General features: G+C 40.4%; 1 protein-coding gene and 1 long non-coding RNA gene across 4 annotated transcripts in view; one reads left to right on the top strand and one right to left on the bottom strand.

Moving 5' to 3' along the window:
* The window catches only part of RYK (receptor like tyrosine kinase), a 111,182-nt gene extending 92,764 nt beyond the window's left edge, over positions 1-18,418 (bottom strand). For all 3 annotated transcript variants that reach the window (XR_011967931.1, XM_072613611.1, XM_072613612.1), the window contains exons 1-2: positions 17,671-18,418; positions 1,961-2,082 (exon numbers count right to left, since the gene is read on the bottom strand). Coding sequence is in view for 2 of the 3 variants with exons in the window: in XM_072613611.1 (XP_072469712.1) it covers positions 1,961-2,082; positions 17,671-18,403 (855 nt within the window). In the remaining variant the exon portion in view is untranslated. The remainder of the gene's footprint in view (positions 1-1,960; positions 2,083-17,670) is intronic.
* The window catches only part of LOC140506435 (uncharacterized), a 133,754-nt gene continuing 129,045 nt past the window's right edge, over positions 16,850-21,558 (top strand). Inside the window, exon 1 of the long non-coding RNA XR_011967932.1 lies at positions 16,850-17,475. This is a non-coding gene — a long non-coding RNA (uncharacterized lncRNA). The remainder of the gene's footprint in view (positions 17,476-21,558) is intronic.

Below are 21,558 nucleotides of genomic sequence, written 5' to 3'. Positions count from 1 at the left end.
ATACGGACCAAAAATGAGCAATAAAAACTGATTTATATCCAAAACATTTTGGTTTGGGTTTACCCTCTTAACTCATCCCTGCAAAAACACACACACACACATCAAGCTAAAGAGAAACTTAAAACTTTTTAGGTGAAAATTTCATGCCCAGACAACTGAAAGTAATTTCTGTTAGTATGCAATAAACTAGTTTATGTCCATAAGAGTACTCCTGGGGAATCAAGGGCCTTCTTCCCGACTCCATTTATACACCTTACCATGAAATATGTCTTCACAATGTCCTACTTGTATAGGAAATACATTTACTATTAACATGAATACCTGCTGTGCTATCTATCACTAAATGCTCTATTGCCTTCACTTTCAGCTATCTTCTCTCAACAAGAGCAAGAGAGAAGCACTTGAATCACATATTAGCAAAGTTAACTGTAGAATGATTCATCAACAAAAAATCACTAAGAAAAATTTTAAGTTTGCTTCAAGAGACAAAGTATAAGCCTAAGTCCCACAAACAAGTGTGTTTCAACCATTAATGATTTATACACTGGAATATTCATTCCCAGTCTGAGCTGCTACATGGATTATTTAAATTTTAGTAACAATTTATGTGTAAGATTATTTTTGCCCTCAAAATTCAATTCTATTTTCCCATAATTACCAAGACAGAATAATAAATGAGCTACCAGTAACAGGGGCATATCTTCCTGAATATGTCTAAGCATGTTTACGATTTGATCCTAACCTGCTTCTAGTCTCATTGGATGTTATTCCCTCTTTCATTCGATTCTGCCAGATTAGCCTTCTCTCTTCTCCTCACACACAAAATTCTCATTATGGTGATTTCGCCTTAGCCATTCTGTATAGCCTCTCCTCCTTCTCTGAGATGGCTCTGGAGGAGAAAGTAAGGATGGTAACTTGGCACAGCCCTCCCTCACTTAAATCAAAGTCAACTGCAAGTCATGTCATCACCTCCCTGCTGTCATGGTCCTCTTTGAGAACAAGTACAAACCACACAACAACCCTACTCCACTCCCAACATATCTTTCAATCCAGTGACACCAGCCTCTTTGCTGCCCTTCATATAAGACACTCTATCTCCTGAATCAGCATTTTCACTGACTGCTCCCCATTCATGGAGTGCTTTTCCTTCTTATCTCCAAGCCATGGCTTCCTCCAAGTCCTAAATAAAACCCTTCTATAGAAAGTCTTTTCCAATCCCTCTTTAATTCTAGGACCTTACTTCTTGATTATCTCCAATTTATCTGAATACATCCTGTTTGTACAGTTTTTCATATGGTGTCTCCCCATTAAACTGTGAGTTCCTTAAGAGCAACAACTTTCTTTTATCTTTCTTTATATGCCCAGTTGCTTAGCACAATACCTGGCACATAGTAGGTTCTTAACATTTACTGACTAATGGTTGATTTATTCTTCATATGCTTATACATGTACTCGTCTCCTCCACTGGAATATAACAATGGATTGCTTTATTTTTTGCAGCTGTATCCCTAGCATCATGTTTAGAACAGAGTAGGTACTCAATAAATATGTGTTAATTGAACAGATCTTTTAAACAGCATCTCTCTAAGTTTCAACCAAGTTTTCTGAAGCATATAGCAACTACTGGGTCAGTTTTTCCCTCTTTTAGCTAGATAAACATCAAAGTTTGAAAAGCCCAAAAGGCTATGGATATTCTAATGATTTAAACCAGTGAATTTCTAGGTTTGGGAGATTTAAGATCAAAAATTTAAGATCTAAAATAACAACTTGGTCATAGTTATATCCTTCTGTAGCAGTCCTTTATAAAGTGGAAAAGAAGCAAAACCATCTTGCTGAACATTCAAGAACTGTTCTTGATTAAGAATCACAGACTTCATTCATCTCATAAAAGTCAACTTTCATTTCTATTTATTTATTCCACTGTAATCAAAAACTTACATAATGTTAATTACTTTCTTACCTTGGATTTAGCATACCATGTGAAGTGAAGGTAATTGGTGTCACTGGGTACTAGCAGGTTAAAGGATAGTGCGTAGTGATTAATAAGATCATTTCTCACATAATAAAGTTCTGCATCAATGCCTAGAAAAACAAGAATAATAAAATGGTGAAAACATTTATAAATGATAAAGTAGGTTAATAATAAACATGAGTTATTTCTATTCACCACTGACAGATCAGCCTCCTTTGCATACCCCCCTAATTATGTCACTTTTCTGCTCAAAACCCTTCAATAGTTCCCTATGACCACCTAAATAAAGTCAACTCCTTAGCCTGGCATTCAAAACTCTACAATTCTGGGGCTATTCTACCTTTTCAACCTATTTACTAGTCAAGTCAAATTGGCAAATATTAGGTACTTAATTCATGCAAACCAATCTCTAGTCAAATAAATTTTCTCTTTCATACCCTAAGCTATTCATAAGATTCTACAAATCTGTGAAGATCACCTATTTTCCATTTTCAAGAAAGCTTTCATTGATGATGATAATAATAATAAATAATTCTTAAATCTCATCTCCAAATTAGTTTAATAAAAGGTGTCAAGAACAACATACCCAACTCTCTCCTGCATTTGTTTCAAACTGCTTCTGTATCTGTATATGTAACTACTCTGTATCAAGTTTCAAGTTAGAGGATAAAAGGAAAACTAAATAGGTGGCAAAAAAGAGGAGGGGGGGAGTAGGTAAGGTCCATAAAAAAGGTGTAAAGGAGACGAAAAGGAGATTATTATGCTGTTTCCAAATACAAACTCCTAAAAATTGCTACTGTGGCATAGTTTTTTGTCAAAAACAGATGCTTAAAAGCAAACCCAACAAAAATCACTACTTTGGCTTTACTTCTGTCACAAAAAAGATAGTTAGTTTGAAGTAAAGGCAAAGTGAAATAACTAGAGAAAGGAAAACAACATGCACAACAAATACAAAAATGGAAATAATAATAACCAAAAAGCCATCCAAACAATGCTGAGGTATTATAAAGAACAAGTTTCATCCCATAGGAGAGGTATGAGCAGACACTTCCTCCTACTCCTCTCCACAGAAGCAAGAGTCCAGGTGTATGGAACACTGAATATAACATAAGAATCTTTTCACTGTATTGAACAGTATTTCAAAATTCTTTAAGAGATAGTTCTTTGGAAGAGGGGAAAGGAAGTAATACAAGAGGAAATGCAGGCAATATAAAAACAAAAAAAAATCAATAAATATTTGTTTAAAAATATATTAGAAATTACTTTCCTTATGATAATTTTTACAAGTTTTCTATTAATGATAAAGACTCCTGATGACACACTCTCCTTGATTTCCCTTTCCAGCACTGGCTACACCGTCACTCATTCCTCCTGTCTCACTGGTTGGAGTGGGAGAGTTGGAAAATTCTTTGCTCCTCTTTGCCACTTACAGGTTTTCTCTCTACCACCATAACTAATTTTCCAGCCTTATTAAGCAGTCGTGTCCAAATCCAAACAAATTAGTGGAATATTTTTGGTATGTTCTATTATTTGATGTTTGAAATTTGTCCAAAAAAGGAAGAGGAGATTTTGTTCAAATCAAATTCTGGACAAGAGAGATATGACTGCATATAAACTCATTAAATTTTGGCACACACAAGGAAAAAAACTTGGAAAATATATTTAGCATTTGGTTTAATTTATCATTATCTCCTGGTGAGGAGAATTTTATTCAGACTCTTATGGTTTGGGGTTTTTAAGCACTTAAAATAAGAAGGAATAGGTAATGAGTAGATAAAATAGTAAAATACTGCGGTGAATTTTGATTCCTTGGATATTTCATATCTCTAATATTCATATTAATGAAAGCTGCCTCAATATGAAACTAAGTTTAGATGCACAACAACGGTATCTTCAGAAGCGAAGATTTGCAGATTCAGAAATTGTACATTAACAGCTACCAAAGCTAAGGCATTAATAATTTGTACTGAAGTCCTGATTTCTATCAGCTGAGTACAAATTCAGGAAGATTCTCCCAAGTTGAAGAAAACAAGGGATTGTAGAAAATTTGTAAACCAAAGACCATAGTAACTATGTTTAGAGAAGTTCATCACCAGAAGATAACTACCAGATTAAGATCTGTTTGCTTTTGGAAGGAGGGGGGGAAGGGGTCTAACTAAGGAATAAGGTTAAGCTCTACATGGGTAAAGAGTACCAACACCCATCAAAGACATTCAATTACAAAAAGCTCCTTAAATAAAGAACAGTAGACTATGAAGAGACAACAGAATTTCAGAGTTCATGAACATGGATAAAGTGTTAGGTCTAGAGTCAGGAAGCCAGGAGTTCAAATGCAGCCTCAGAAACTTACTAGCTGTGTATCATGTGTGAGTCACTTAACCTTTGTTTGCCTCAGCTTTCTCATCTGTAAATTGGAGATGATGACAGCATCAACCTTCCAGAGTTGTTGTGAAGATCAAATGAGATAAATAATATTTGTAAAGTGCTTATGCACAATGCCTGGCACATAGTAGGCATGATATAAAGGTTAGCTGTTATGGTGATGATGATGATGATGAACATGGAAGCTGTATATCTGTGAGTGATGGCAAGACAAGGGTGTTTCTGTGTTTAAGTGAGGTGCAACAGAGGAGGTCATGCGAAATGAGTAAGCTGAGGAACTGTGGGGTTAGAATGTCTGAGGGAGTCTTAATTTCTATGGTGAATCTTCCTAGGGCAGGAGTTGAGGAAAGAATGTGGGCCAGGCACTGAACTCCTGGACCAAGATATATAAGTTACCATAATTTTGATTAGGTGGTATGTATGGATTAAGTGGATCTTATAGGAGGAGAGGGAAATGAGTAATGATGGTAGAGAGAAAACCTGTAAGTGGCAAAGAGGAGCAAAGAATATTCCAACTCTCCCACTCCAACCAGTGAGACAGGAGGAATGAGTGACGGTGTAGCCAGTGCTGGAAAGGGAAATCAAGGAGAGTGTGTCATCAGGAGGAAGTCATGTCTTAATGAAAGCCAAAAGACAGAAATTAGTTACAAAGTAAAAGATTCAAGATTAAAGTATGTTTGCTGCCTATGAAGTAAGCATTTCAGAGAGCACAGAAGAAGGGGTGCATCTCCAGCTTCTGGATACCTCTTAACTGGATGTTCCTTAGATATCTTAAACTCAACATATCTAAAACTGAACTCATTATCTTTACCCAAATGCCCTTCCCTCTTCTAGCCACCCTATTACTTTGTCATAAATTATCACCATCCTCACCCAGGTTCGCAACCTAAGTGTGTCAACTCCAACTCTACTCATCCCTTCTACCCACTGAATAGCCTGAGAAGGTCAAAACTTCCTGACAGGAAATCTGAGTTGTCCTGTCAGAAATAAAATAATCTCCCCCATTTGATTGTGAGCTCCTACAGCACAGGGATTGTCTTTTGCCTTTTTTGTATCCCCAGGGCTTAGTACAGTCCCTGGCACACAGTCTGATGCATTTAAATGTTTACTGAATGGTCTTTTGAGACTGAGAGAGTGTGAATATCTCAACTACCCTCCAATTCCCCAGGAATTGTCCCTAATCTCATCAACATAAATCAGCACCATTGCCCAGGTTCAGGTTCTTCATTTCCATCATCCAATTTCTATCCCTATTAAACCTAGATAAGAACTCTATAAAAGTCTACTAGATTTTACTAGTCTGGAGGAAAATGGTGTCCTATTTCCTCTAGAATCTCATCAGGGAGACTAGTTCTATCCAGGGACACAGGAGAACTTTTCCATCATTCTCCCTGACTGAACTGGCTTGATTTTCTATCTTTTTATAAGCTCCCTGCTTCTGTGCACTGGACTATTAGTATTCCAAACCTCCCCCAAATCTGTATTAAAACACGAGCTCCTTGCTGTTCTGTGCATGAAACACTATACCTCCTGATTCAATCTGCATTTTCACTGGCTGTCTCCCATACCTGGAATGCTCTCTCTCCCTTCTCCTCTCTTCCTCCTGGCTTCACTGGCTGCCTTTAAAGCTCAGCTAAAATCCCACTTTCTGCAAGAAATGTCCTCTATTCCTCAATGTTACTTATTACCTTGCCTCTGAGATCACTTCTACTTTATCTTGCTTATATTTTATTAGTACATATTGAATACTGTCTCCCCCCATTAGAATGTGAGCTCCTTGAAGGCTGGAACTATTTCTGCTTTTCTTTGTGTATATCCTCAGCATTTAACACACAGGACCTGCCACATTACATATGTTCAATAAATGTCTGGACTATTATAATCGTTTTTGGTTGGTCTCCTTACTTCAAGTCTCTATATAAATGCTTAATCCTTCACCTCTTTTTAATATTAGACCCACATATCAGCTAACATACATCAAGCTTTCATACTCTCCTTCCAATTAATTCTTTCATTGGATCTCCTATGAAGTAAAAGTTAATACATTCACTCACTCCCTTAGCAATAATTACATAGGGATTCTGATACAACTACTTTCGGATATAGAATGCCTTCTAGAAAAGTTTTCACTATGAGAATCTCAGCATTTTTACTGCAAGTTTTCTTAAAAAGGCCAATGTCTTCCAGAAGAAAATGATTAAACAGAATTCAACTATTTTCAAAGATATAAAATGGTGTACTACAAAACTTTTTGCCTTAATCTTTATTTTTAGTTTGCACTTATAAAAATATTGCTTCATACCTACAAAATGCTTTAAACTCACTATTCTTTTAAAGTAAACAGTAGAGACAGACCCAGGCTGAGAACCAGAACACCTAGGTATTAATTCATAAATCTGCCATTAACTAATTTTTAACCTATTTGAAAATTTATGGGCTATGTGGATGGAGTGTGGCTAAAGACATAGGAGAGGGAATCTAAGAAGAGAAAATGTACAGTTTTGTTTTGCTTTTCTATAAATGATGGAGGAGTACAAGGCAGTTGTAAAATAAATTAAATGCTGATATTCCTGGGTCATTTGACCAAGAAGACAGAGATATAGACATTTTCTCTGATACTCACAACTTTTCAAACTCTTTAAAACAAAAATTATGTGACAGAGATAAAGCAATTTCAGCTGTCTCCATGTCTCTAGGATAAAAGTGTCAAACTTCCAGTGGCAGGTAACTAATGTAATTGAAGAATGTTTAACAAAATAAATAAAAATACAACACAGATTATGTTAACTTGTGGTTTTCTAAATAACGTATTGTCTATAGGATCTGTGTTTGACACCTCTGGTCTAGGGACAACAATTCCAGACAAGGAATTCAGGAGAGGTAGAATGAAGGCAGCAGCCAAGGACAGCAAAAATAACAGACCGAAAGCAAAGAAACAGGCAAGAAACTTCTTTCTCCATGTAGGCAAGGAGATCGGATGAAAGCAGAAGTTAGATGAACAAAACCTAGCGATATCCTGTCTACAGGTAAAATAATGTTTTTTGTTTGTTTGTTTTGTGGGAAACCTGTCGTAGAAGGAAATATAGCCTCCACATTCAGTAAAAGGGTTCAGGTAACTATGAACAAATACTGTAAAACAAAAGGAAAAAATGATCCAACAATTGATTAGACAAAGCACCCTATGAAATTTGAGGAATACATGGAACCACACACAGTATGCTGTTTCTGACTGGTTTAAAAAAGAAATGAAAATTGTAAGTACAGAAAGTGGCCTGCAAAATAAAAATAATTTACAGATTATAAAAACTTGAATCTGCCTTGGCAAGACTCACCAAAGAAACGAAAGAGAGAACAACTGATTGGGAAGGCAAATACACTGAAGTAAAAGACAAACTAGAAGAGGAAAAGACAATAATATTAAAAGAAAATATGTTCTCTATCCAAAAGCAAAACATATCGATCTTGAAAACAGAATGCACAGAGAAAACCTAGGTATTATAGACAGCCCAGAAGAGAACAAGTCAAAAAATCTCAACACCATAATGTAAGAAATAATACAAGAAAACTGTCCAGAGCTTCTGAACACAGAAAATGAAATATCAAATGATAGAATCCATAAATTGCCTTCAGAAAAAAGGAGTGTGCGTATGTGTGTGTGAAAAAGAGAAAGAGAGTAAGAGAGTGGGAGAGGGATGGAGGGAGGGAAGGAGTTGGGGGGAGGGAGGGAAGGAGTTGGGGAGAGGGAGGGAGAGGGGAAGGAAGAGGGGGAGAAAGAGGGGGAGAAAGAGGGAGGGGGGAGGGGGGAAGGGAGGGAAAGAGGGAGAGGGAGAGAGAGAGAGAGAGAGAGAGAATTCTATGACACATTAAATTTAATCAGAGAACAAGGCCATAAAATACAAAGGAAAGGAAGATCAAAATGCAAGACTATTCTGCACCTACTAGAAAATGTAGGAGGGAATGGAATGTGTTCCATAGAGCAACAGAGCTCAGGATACAACCTAGACCTTGCAAAACTGAAGTTAAACATAAATGAAATAACATAGAGATGTTCAATAATAAAGAGGAATTTTAAACATTCTTAGAAAGAAAACTAGACCTGAAGAGATTATTAGCTTCTTGAACACCTTCAGACAAGATGGAGTGCAGAAGGGCTGAACGAATTCAGTAGCCCAAGGACTCACAGAGTAAGAGTAGAGAGACTAGTAAGGATTGCTTTCTAAATGCACTCAAGGTGGTGGGGTGAAGGCAGAAGTCAAGTGGAGATTAATAATGAAGAGGCAGGCCTAGGGTATTATGGACAAAACCTAGTGACACCCTGCCTACAGGTGAATCAATGTTTTTTTGTGGGATACATTACAAATGATAGCGGGGATGGTGCCTGAAAAGACCACCCATCCTGCCTTGGGAGGGGAGAGAAATTCTTGGGAGCAAGTGGCACCTGGGGAAATGAGAAGGCATGGACCCAAGAGTGAAGATTTTGCTACAAATAGGGAAAAAAAGCAGCCAGAGGGAGGGTATAGATGAATGGTGGGCTACATAATTGGGGGAGGGGGGAAGCAGGGAAACAGAGGAAATCACGGAGCAGTATCCACCTGCAGGAACTGGCATTTCAGGAATGAGACACAATGGAAAACGGAAAACTGCCAGGGTAAGCTCCACAAGACAGTGACAGAAACTGCTTTAGAGGGAGCTGAGAATGGAAACCTCAAAAGTTCTGACTCCATAAGAAATACAGTGAATGAAGACAGACTAAATAATTATAGGGATCATAAACCAGAGAATGAAGGTTTAGAGTCGACATAGAGGTTAGACAATAAAGAAAGTGTAAGCAATCATCTCTAGAAAGGGGCACAAAAACGAAAATTTAAAAACAGTACTAACTGAAAGGGAGAAGGAAAATCTACTTAATGAGGAGGAAAAATTAAATAACCACATAAAAACAGGAAAGAAAAAGGAATTAATAAGCAAAATCCCCAAGCAAAAGGGGTAACAAATAGGAAGGGGGTATGGAATAAGAGGCATAGGCCTAGCAAGAAAACAGGACTACCATAAAAAAAGATTAAGGAACAATTCATTGTGTTTACAGCAGAGGGGGAAAAACAACGAAATGCTGACAAAAATTCTCAGAATGAATGCAAGAAAGGGTAAATTAAAGGTTAATATTCTTTGATTCATTATACTCAAGCCTATGATAAAAGCCTCAGACTACAGAAGGAAAAAAGTTTGCAGTATCTTTGACATCTAAAGAACACACTCTGGGAAGGCCTTTTAAGAAGTATTTTTTTTAAATTAAGAGATAAATGAATATAAGTATTAGGATAAAGAGTACCAAATAGCATAATTTTTTTTTTATCAACAAGGGTTTTTTTTGTAAAGAGCAAATAGTATTATAAGATAGTAAATAGAATTTTTTTCTAATTACATGTAAAGATAGTTCTCAACATTCATTTTTTATAAGATTTTGAGTTTTAAATTTTTTCTTCCTTCCCCTCAAATTCCCCTCCCCAAGAAGGCAAGCAATGTGATATAAGTTACACATCTGCAGTCACAGAAACATATTTCCACATTAGTCATGCTGTGAAAAAAGAAAGAGAACAAAAGAGAAAGGTCACCAAAAAAAAAAGTGAAAATAGTATGCTTCAATCTGCATTCAGACTCCATAGTTTTTTCTCTGGATGTGGATAGTATTTGCTATCATGAGTCTTTTGGAATTGTCTTGGATCATTGTACTGCTAAGAAGAGCTAAGTCAATCATACGATGTTGCTATTACTATGGACAATATTCTGGTTCTGCTAACTTCACTCAGCATCAGTTCATACACAACTTTCCAGATTTTTCTGAAATCCACCTGCTTATCATTTCTTACAGCACAATAGTATTCCATTATATTCACATACTACAATTTGTTCAGCCATTCCCCAATGAGATGGGCATTCCCTCAATTTCCAATTCTTTGCCACTACTATATTTTTGTACATATAGGTCCTTTTCTTTTTTTTATGATCTTTTTATGATCTATGACCTAGTAGTGGCATTGCTGGATCAAAGGGGATGCATAGTTTGATTGCCCATTGGGCATAATTTCAAATTGCTCTCAAGAATTGTTGAATCAGGGGGCGGAGCCAAGATGGCGGAGTAGAAAGACGCAAATACACATAGCTCCGAACCCACAACCCATAGAACATTTGTATAAAGTAACTCACGGCGAATTCTGGAGCAGTGAGGCCACAGAATAGTGGAGCGAAGGAGATTTCTGTTCCAGAGGGACCTGCAAACCTCTCGCAAAAGGTCCGTCGCGCTGCAGACGCGGAGCCCAGCCCAGACCTGGGGCAGCCATGGCCGCGGCACCAAGAGGAACAGATCCGAGCAGGCTTCAGGGACGGGATCTCCAGCGGCCGCACAAGCCCCCTCCACCCAGAGGTGACGGGGGTCGGTGAGAGTCTCTTTGGCAGGTCGAGGGGGGAGTGGGGTGCCCCCATGGCTCGGGCCCCCAGGAGACAGAAGCTGAGGGGCGGCAGCAGACAGGGGCTCCCCAAGCAGGCAGGAGCCTGGATCCATTGTTGAAGGTCTGTGCATAAACTCCCTGAGGGAACTGAGCCTGAGAGGCGGCCCTGCCCCAACCTGACCACCTGAACTTAATCTCACACTGAATAACAGCCCTGCCCCCACCCAAAGCCCTGAGGCTGGAAGCAGCATTTGAATCTCTGATGAGGAAGAACAATGCTTACCATCAGGGAAAGACACAGAAATCAAGGCTTCTGTGTCCCAGCCCACCCAATGGGCTCAGGCCATGGAAGAGCTCAAAAAGAATTTTGAAAATCAAGTTAGAGAGGTGGAGGAAAAACTGGGAAGAGAAATGAGAGACATGAAGTCAAAGCATGAACAGCAAATCAGCTCCCTGCTAAAGGAGACCCAAAAAAATGTTGAAGAAAATAACACCTTGAAAACTAGCCTAACTCAATTGGCAAAAGAGGTTCAAAAAGCCAATGAGGAGAAGAATGCTTTCAAAAGCAGAATTAGCCAAATGGAAAAGGAGATTCAAAAGCTCACTGAAGAAAATAGTTCTTTCAAAATTAGAATGGAACAGATGGAGGCTAATGACTTTATGAGAAAGCAAGAAATCACAAAACAAAACCAAAAGAATGGAAAAATGGAAGATAATGTGAAATATCTCATTGGAAAAACAACTGACCTGGAAAATAGATCCAGGAGAGACAATTTAAAAATTATGGGACTACCTGAAAGCCATGATCAAAAAAAGAGCCTAGACATCATCTTTCATGAAATTATCAAGGAAAACTGCCCTGAGATTCTAGAACCAGAGGGCAAAATAAATATTCAAGGAATCCACAGAACACCGCATGAAAGAGATCCAAAAAGAGAAACTCCCAGGAACATTGTGGCCAAATTCCAGAGTTCCCAGGTCAAGGAGAAAATATTGCAAGCAGCTAGAAAGAAACAATTCAAGTATTGTGGAAATACAATCAGGATAACACAAGATCTAGCAGCCTCTACATTAAGGGATCGAAGGGCATGGAATAGGATATTCCAGAAGTCAAAGGAACTAGGACTAAAACCAAGAATCACCTACCCAGCAAAACTGAGTATAATACTTCAGGGGAAAAATTGGTTGTTCAATGAAATAGAGGATTTTCAAGCATTCTTGATGAAAAGACCAGAGCTGAAAAGAAAATTTGACTTTCAAACACAAGAATGAAGAGAACCATGAAAAGGTGAACAGCAAAGAGAAGTCATAAGGGACTTACTAAAGTTGAACTGTTTACATTCCTACATGGAAAGACAATATTTGTAACTCTTGAGACTATTCAGTATCTGGGTACTGGGTGGGATTACACACACACACATGCACACACACACACACACACACAGAGACAGAGTGCACAGAGTGAATTGAAGAGGATGGGATCATATCTTAAAAAAAATGAAATTAGGCAGTGAGAGAGAAATATATTGGGAGGAGAAAGGGAGAAATGGAATGGAGCAAATTATCTCTCATAAAAGAGGCAAGCAAATGACTCATTAGTGGAGGGATAAAGAGGGGAGGTGAGAGAAAAACATGAAGTCTACTCTCATCACATTCCACTAAAGGAAAGAATAAAATGCCTACTCATTTTGGTAGGAAAACCTATCTTACAATACAGGAAAGTGGGAGATAAGGGGATAAGCAGGGTGGGGGGGATGATAGAAGGGAGGGCATGGGGAGGAGGGTGCAATTTGAGGTCGACACTCATGGGGAGGGATAGGATCAAAAGAGAATAGAAGTAATGGGGGACAGGATAGGATGGAGGGAAATATAGTTCGTCTTATACAACACAACTATTAGGGAAGTCATTTGCAAAACTACACAGATTTGGCCTATATTGAATTGCTTGCCTTCCAAAGGGAAGGGGTGGAGAAGGAGGGAGGTAAAGAAGTTGGAACTCAAAGTATTAGGATCAACTGTCGAGCAATGTTCTTGCCACTAGGAAATAAGAAATACAGGTAAAGGGGTATAGAAAGCTATCTGGCCCTACAGGACAAAAGAGAAGATGGAGACAAGGGCAGAGAGGGATGATGGAAGAGAGAGCAGATTAGTCATAGTGGCAATTAGAATGCTTGGGGTTTGGGGGAGGAGGGGAAAAAAGGGGAGAAAATTTGTAACCCAAAATTTTGTGAAAATGAATGTTAAAAGTTAAATAAATAAATTTAATTAAAAAAAAAAAAAGAATTGTTGAATCATTTCACAACTCTACCAGCAATGGCATGGTATTTTAAATTCTCTTACTGACATCAATTTGGGGCAATGGTTTTTAAAATACAATGCCTTATCTAATCTTGGCTGTCTCAAATGGTTCTTTAAAAAGAAAGAATACTAATAATCTGTGCAAAACAATTGTCTAAAGACAAGGTGGTTGTTTAGACTAAGGTGGACATTATCAACTTTCCACCTTTAATCTGGTATAAGATTTAAATACAACCCAAAATAAAACGGTTTGGGATCTGAGGATAGGATAGGACAGAACAGGAGAAGAGAGGTCCTCTACTAATCAATTACTATGTGCAAAGCACTGTGCTAAGTGCTAAGGCCACAAAGAAAAGCAAGAAGTTCACATTCTACTAGGAGACAACACACATCCGAGGTTTTTCAAAGGAAAAGCCCAGCAGTCCTTCCTTAAGGTCATGTCTATTAATTTTACCATATCCATTTCTGATGTTCAACCATTTGATAAAGGTAAAAGACTTTTAGACCACTCTCCACCTCTTCTGCAGCTACTGCTTCCTTTCTTTAATTCCAACACTCCCCCCAATCCAGTGTCCTACAGAATAAAATATAAGAACTCCGCTTTTCAAAGATGCACCATCCAACCTGCCACACATACATACGTACATACACACACGTCTTACAAGCATTCTGCATCCCCTGGAGCTCAGTAAAAACAGTCACAGCTTAAAACGTATGAGCACACATACCCTCTGGACGGTCTAGTAAAGAGAATACTCAAAACCACTTATCACGCATAATCTGTACTTCAGTGCAGAAATGGTGTCCCAAAGTATTCTATCTAGTTAATGGCAATTTTACTATTGGTGGCATTATGAAGAAACAGCTACTGGATTCCCATACTACAGCCATCTCTTCTTTAAGTAGTTAATGGCTGATTACTTAAGTACAGGTCATTTCCAGCTTATTAATGGTTGTATATTCTGTAAATTGTTTTCTTTCTTTTTATTGTATTATTGAAATATTTTGGTTTAACATCACCTTCATTTCCATATGCATCTCTTTTTCCTCCCTACCCAATGAATTCTCCTTTGTAACAAGTATAAGAAAGGGATAAAGCAGTACAGCAAAGCCAACCAATACACCAACTGACAGTATCTGTACAACCTTTAAAGAAGGGCTGGAGATATATCTTCTCAACTCTTTATCTCAGACTGTAAATTCTCATCTAAGTGGTCTATTTAGAATTTAAAATATATTTTCTCACATAAATAATATTTTAAATGGTAGCTGGATTCACAAGCCAGCCCACAAAAGTTCATTCAACTTAAACCTAACATTTACAATATTATTTCTATGGGAAAATGCATTCCAAGTTCCAACGTGGCTTATCAGGAATACTCAGTATCAGACATCAGCAGTAACCTCTCCATTTCAAGTGGTGCTTTGGAGGCTAAGATAGTGTAGATATTATGAAGGTAACAGTTAAATTACAGAAGATAAGGTCCATCATTTTCCAGGCATTATGAATTAGAGAACAGACTTCTGTCTCCAAATTGTTGCCTCTGTTCATAAGTTTGGGACTCCCTGTATAAAAAATACCAGTAGAAGAATCAGATAGCATAAGCAATCATATAACTTTTTAAAGAAGTGTTTTAAATGAAATATTGTACACATTTTTAAATCCATTTTATCCCTCCTAAAAGTTATATGCTTAATTTAATAAAACAATTTAAGCAGCAGTTTTTATATTCTCTAACTACAACGTAACCCTTTTTCTTATGTATGTGACTAGATTTTATAAACACCCAATACATTTCAGCTGTAACTCTGTTCATAAAACTGGGACTAAAAACTGTATCATAACACAAAAAATACAAATATGTTTCTTGATTACTCAATACAAATCAATGTTTTTTAATAATTCTCAAAAAAGTTTGCTGAAAGCAATTCCCAATTCAGTGTCAGTTTCCATAAGCTTCAAAGAACTGATAGATAAATAAATAGGTCTAAAACGGATGGAGTTCAAGCTGACTGTGATGGAAGGAGATCTACAACAGGAGACCTGTTCTGTCCTTAACTAGTACTGTGACCTTGGCCTAGTTATAGGCTACCTCTCAAAACCAATTTCTTCATATGTAAAATGAACAAAATGATCTCTCATGTCCTGTCTAACAATTAACTTCTATGCGTGTTGGTGCAATTCAGCACCTACATGAGATATAAAAAAGAAATGTAAGTAGAAGTTTTTTTTTAAAATTTCTGAAAATTCAAGCTTCACAGTACTATTAGTAGTAGTAGCATTTGAGAGCTATTTCCATGATTAACTTTTCTTTAGTTGGTCACATCATCTATAGGGTTCTAAAAACAGTTCTTAAACACCTGAAACCATCAACTATCTATAAAGATTTTTTTTAACATCCAGACCCAGAAAGAGAAACCAAGGTTGTGACAACTAATCAAAGTAGTTAGTAAAAAATCAATTTCTCCTTTCCCCTACCATGGATTCAAAGAGTGGGAAAAATTAATTTGGGTTTCAACACTAATTTAAGTAAAAGAAATTTTCAAAATTAAAAGCAACTTATTGATCTGATTTCTGAATTCCTATAGTCTTTGTTTTGTCTTATTTTTGTCTGGGGGTGGGGAAGAGGTATATCTTTGATTTCAATGGTATAGGGAACTCCCTGAATGAGAAATTCCTAGAGTGCAAACCAGACACCTGCTCTGAAATTTATACTGTTAGGTGCCTAAGTTAGTTGCACTAAGAGGTTAAGAGACTTTCTGAGGATCAAGCAGAAAGTATAGCCCTTAACAAATGTTTGTTGACTGACTGACGTCAGAGGCAGTATTTGAATTCAGATGGTCCCAAATGCTCTCTATCCACTCCACCAAGGATAGGACAGGACAGAACAGAAGAAGAAAGGAGAAGAGAGGACATCTACTCATGAACTACTATGTGCAAAGCACTGTGCTAAGTGCTAAGGCCACATAGAAAAGCAAGAAGTACACATTCTAGTAGGAGACAACACACATACAAAGTTTTAACTGTAAATCAATGGAAAAGCCCAGCAGTCCTTCTTTAAGGTCATGTCTATTAATTTCACCATATCCTTTTCTGATATTCAACCATTTAATAAAGCTAAAAGACTTTTACACCACTCTCCACCTCTTCCGCAGCTGCTGCCTCCTTTCTTTAATTTCAACACTCCCCCCAATCAAGTCTTAGTTGAGAAAGGAAAAGAGAACAGGGATGGTCAGCTTTAGAAGGGCTGACGCAGGTGTTTAGAAGCTAAGACTAAAATGAATTTTTCTTATATGACACAGGTCATGATCATTCATGGGGTATTTGAGATCCAGAGCCTTAATATAAAGGTCTAAGAAATGTTGTCAGGCATAGAAGAAAGGAATGGGGCACCTTGCCTTGCAGCAGAAGCAGTGAGAGAGGACTTTACAGTTATCTCAGAGGAGAAGATAGGTTCAAGGAACTAACTTGGAGTGAAATGAACCCTGGGTGAGACACTAAAAAAAGAGGAGTCCCTAAGTCCACTATTTTCTAAAGGAGAGAAGAAACTAGAGTAAATCTTGTCAGAAATTAGAGCCGGATGATTTGGTTGATTCCCAGGCTGGAAAGCAAAGAATCTGAGAAAAAAACTACCACAGCTTTGGTAGAGTTTTCCCACCTTCTGAAGGGGGAAGGAGTAGGTTTTATTGGGGGGGAGAGGGGGAGCATATGTATGTGTGTGTTTTAAGCCGAGGAGGAGCTGCAATCCAAGGGATACCCTCCTCCTGTTCTCCTAAGTCTTCCTCTCTCCCACTTCCCCAACTACGGAGCGGAGGAGAAACACTTAGAGAACTTCCCGGCCAACATGGCAAGAACGGAGACTCTGACAGCCTTAAATGTGGGGGGATAACTCCAGAGGACCGGAAGGCGGCCACGCCACCCCGCTTCTGACAGAGGGGACCCAACTAAAAGTGCAGAATGAGACGCATTTTTGGACAAGACCAATGCGGGAAACTTGTTTTGCTTGACTATGCACGTTCGTCACAAGGGTTTTTTTTCCTTTTCTTTTTCAGCAGGGGAGGAAGAAAATATAAATACATGTAACAACTGGAAAAATTACAACTTAATTTTTGAAAACCCTAAATTGGGTGGGAGAAGGTGACTCTACAAAAACAACCGCCAACGCGGGGCTTTTTGCGGGGAGGGACCCCAAAGTCCAACGTCTTGGGACAAGAGCGCGAAGTCGGTCAATCCAACATTTATGGAGCGCCTCCTCTTTGCCAAGTCCCGGGCTGAGCCCCGGAGATGCGTAGACGTAGAGGAGTAAAGGACAGTCGGTCCCTGCGCACCAGGGGTTCGCTAAAGCGGAAGGCATGGAAACAACTCCGCGCAAACAAGTAGGTACAAACGGGGTCAGCCGGCGCTCGCCGGGGGGCGGGCACGGACGGGCAAGCGGAGATCCCGGACCTCCGCTCGGGGGGCTGCGGCGGAAGGCAGGAGTGGCGAGCCCTCCCCCGAAGGCCCCCTCGGGGGAGGGGGAGGGGAGAAGCCCATGCCCCCACAAAGCGCGCCCGCCCGGGGGTCCCACTCACCGAGCAGTTTGTGGACCTCCTCCTCGCTCAAGTAGAGGCTCACGCTGGGCCCCACGGCCGGGGGCAGCGGGAGCGGGAACCGCTCGGCGGCGGCGGGGACCCCGGCCCCCGGCTCGGGCAGCAGCAGCAGCAGCAGCGGCGGCAGCAGCAGCAGCAGCGCCCGCGGCGGCGGCGGGGGGAGCCCCGGGGCCCGCGGGCCTCGGCCCCGGCCTCGGCCTGGCTGCGGCGGCCCGGGCCACTCGGCCCCGCTCATATCTGAGCCCGGGGGCGCCGAGGAGGAGGAGGAGGAGGAAGGGGGCGCGGAGGAAGAAGGCAGCAGCGCCGCCGCCGCCGCCTCCTCCTCCTCCTCTTCGACTTCAACCCCCACCCCCGGCCCCGAGCCCCTCACAGCCCCGAGCCGGGGGCGGCCCCCCAGCTCATCTCCCCGGCCCGTGGCAGCCAACCGCTGCTTCAAACCGCCTGGGCGCGCCTCCGCCTCGGCCGCATCCTCCCCGGCCTGCCCGCGCGCCCGCCCGCCCAGCACTGAGGAGATCCGGCCGCCGGGGGCGGGCCCAAGGCGAAGGGGCGCGCACGGGCGCGCCGCCGCCCCGCGGGAGCGAGCACGCGCCAGACAGCTCGCTGGCCTCTCCCTCCTCACACCTCGACCGCCCCCGCCTGGCCCGGCCGCGGACCTTGCCCTTGGACCACGACGCGCCGGGGAGCGAGCGAGGGCGCCTCCTCCCTGCCAAGCCATCCCTGTGCCCGCCCCGCGGCTGCGCGCGGCCCACGCCCGTCTCCAGTTTCTCCTTCTCGGGTCGGGGATGCCAGCCCCTCCCTCTCCTCTTTTTCTGGGACACGGCGGGGGCTCTCACAAACTTGGGCGGCCCCCCCTCCTCCCAGCTCCCGAAGCAGTCCGGACAGCAGCTGGTCCCGCAGCGCAGGCACGGCCAGGGGGCAGTTGTTGATCCGGGGACTTAGAGCTATTTTAATCTTGGGGTGGGGGTGCGCGGGGGTGACAGAAGTTAAGTTCTAGAACCTCCGAGCTGGCGGGAACCGGGGAGCAGGTCCAGCCTCGTGCCTTCTCCCCTTTGCTCCGAGACCGAAGTTTTACAGATGAGGAATTGGAGATCAATCGAGGTTAACCTCCAGATTTTACAGATTGGGAGACTGAGGCTAAGCCGGGAGAAGGACCCAGGGACGGAGAGCGGGTTAGCGCTACCTGCAGTGTAGACAAGTGGGCACCTGTGCTGGCTGTGAAGCCGTGCGCAAGACGTCTCTCAAATGAGAAGGTCGGACCAGCTGACCATGAAGGGCCCTCTCTGCTCTAATTCCTAGTTGTTACTTTAGATTTGATTCTATCTTCCCCTAAAGATGAACGATGGGATACTGTAGCCTTCATGTCTCGTGATTCTCGGTCTGCAAAGCTCAAGTAAACTTTGAGAACGCAAGGATGAGGGAGGAAGATTTGATTTTTTAAATTAAATTAATTTTTAAATTAAATTATAAAGAGTTTTTTAAATTAATAGGCTTTGCCATTTTCCCTCCTATTGACTCTTTGCAATGCTGGGTTTTGAAGTTGTGAACTTTATTTAGAGGGTGAAGGAACTAGAATAAGATTTGGATTTAGAAAGACCTGTATTTGAATCCAACTTCCGACACTGTGCTCGGTGTCTTTACCTACAAAATAGAAATAATATTGGTGCCTGCCTCGCAGGATTGCTGTGAGAACCAAAAGGATCAAGTAGAGGTTGTAGGATCATAGATTTAGAGTTGTAAAGGACCTTCAAGGACATTGAAGTCCGGTCTCTTCATTTTACAGATAAGGAAATTGAGGAACACTGAAGTTAAGTGACTTGCCTAAGGTTGCACAGCTATTAAGTGTCAGAGCTGGGACTCTAACCCAAATTCTAGCACTCTAATTCAGCACATTTTGCAAATGCAAGTTCCTTATGGAAGCAGTGTTGTTTAGCCATCTTCCACTAATTCCCACTATAAAATATAAATAAACTGAAAAAAGGCCAAGGTCTCCCACTGCATCCTAGGCCATCACCAGTTTTCTTGATCTATGCCCTGCTAGACTCCAATGACTAGAGAAGAGAATGAGACTAAGGACTGAACAGCTCTGCTTCACTTAAATCCAGTTCACTTACAAGTCAAGATATCACCCTCCCGAGGTCATTGATTCTCTTTGAGAACTAAGGACAAGCAACAGTAAATAAACCAGGAGTTTCCAACCCTTATGTGAGAGTCTCTTATCTTGTAATAAATCCATTTTTTCTAATCATCTTCTCTCTTGTATAGATTGCTATTGATATGTTCCCTCTTGCGTCCTTCCCTCTTCTCTCAATATATGTCTTTCCCTTCACCTTCTAGATTTAGGAATAGGTGATCTACTACACCTAACTTGATGTGACCCTCTGGCACTCCCTGCTCCAGTCCTTGTGAACCAAGTTCAATACGTTTCCTTTCCCATTTCTCCTATCCCTCTCTTTGTTGGTTTTGTGTGAGTATGCGTATGTGTGGGTGTATATGCTTAGGAGATTTTTAAAAGTTTTATTGAATGTCTTTTATTTAATACATTGTCATTTTCCAATTTTTCCATATTGAACACTCCTTCTTAACATAGAAAAAAGACTGAAGCAAAACCAAAGCAATCAGGGTGGAGCGGAATTAAAGTGGGGACTCCCCTGAGCACTCCCAAATTTCCCTCCAAATAGCTTTAAAATAATGTGTCAAAACAAATTCTGGCCAGCAGAAACAACAAAAGGATGAGGTGAAACAATTTTCCAGCCCAAGACAATTTAAAAGGTTGACTAGAATGCTCTGTCTCATTGGGGTGAGAGTGGAGCACAGTTCAGCACAAGAGCTCCCAAGTAAAGGAGAAAATTTTGCAGTCTTCCAGAAAGAAACAATTCAAATATTATGAAACCACAGCCAAAATAACACAAGATTCACATTAATGGCTCAGAAGGCTGGGAATATAATCTTTGGGAGGGCAAAGGACCTAGTTTTACAACCAAGCATTACCAAGAATAAGCAAAATAATATAGTCCTTCAGGAGAAGAGGTGGACATTTAATGAAATAGAGGATTTGTAAGCATTCTTAATGAAAAGATCAGAGCTTAATAGAAAATGTGATTTTCAAATATAAGACTCAAGAAAAACATGAAAAGGTAAACAGTAAAGAGAATTCATAAGGAATTCAATAAGGTTAAACTGTTTACATGGAAGATGATGGTTGTAACTCCTAAGAACTTGATCACTATTAGAGTAGTTAGAAGGAGTATACGTAGATAAAGGGAATTGGTGTGAGTCAACTACGATGGGATAATATCTAAAAAAATAAAATTAAAGAATGACAAAGAGGGACACACCGGGAGAAGATGGAAGAGAGAAGTAGAATGGGGGTAAATTATCTCACATAAAAGAGGCTTGAAAGAACTACACAGTGGAAGGGAAGATGAGGGAGTGGAGGGCAATACTTAAACCTTAATCTCCTAGGAATTGGCTCAAAGAAGGAATAGCATACACACTCAGGTGGGTATAGAAATCTATCTTACCCTACAGGAAAGTAGGAATGGAAGGAGATACGAGAAGAGGGCAGGGCTGACAGGCAGAGAGAAAGAGAGAAATAAGTGGGGAAAATAGTATCGAAGGAAATACACAGTAATCATAACTACAAAAGAAATTACAGCAAATTTTTCTGATAAAGGCCTCATTTCTCAAATATATAAAGAACTGAATCAAATAAGAATGAAGTCATTCTCCAATTGAGAAATGGTCAAAGGATATGAACAGGCAGTTTTCAGAGAAAGATATCAAAGTGACCTGTAGTCATATGAAAAAATGCTCAAAATCACTACTGATTAGAGAAATGCAAATTAAAACAACTTTGATGTCCCATCTCGC

This window comes from Notamacropus eugenii, chromosome 5, assembly GCF_028372415.1.
Source record: "Notamacropus eugenii isolate mMacEug1 chromosome 5, mMacEug1.pri_v2, whole genome shotgun sequence".
NCBI lineage: Eukaryota > Metazoa > Chordata > Mammalia > Diprotodontia > Macropodidae > Notamacropus > Notamacropus eugenii.
This window is presented reverse-complemented; position numbering and strand designations above follow the sequence as displayed.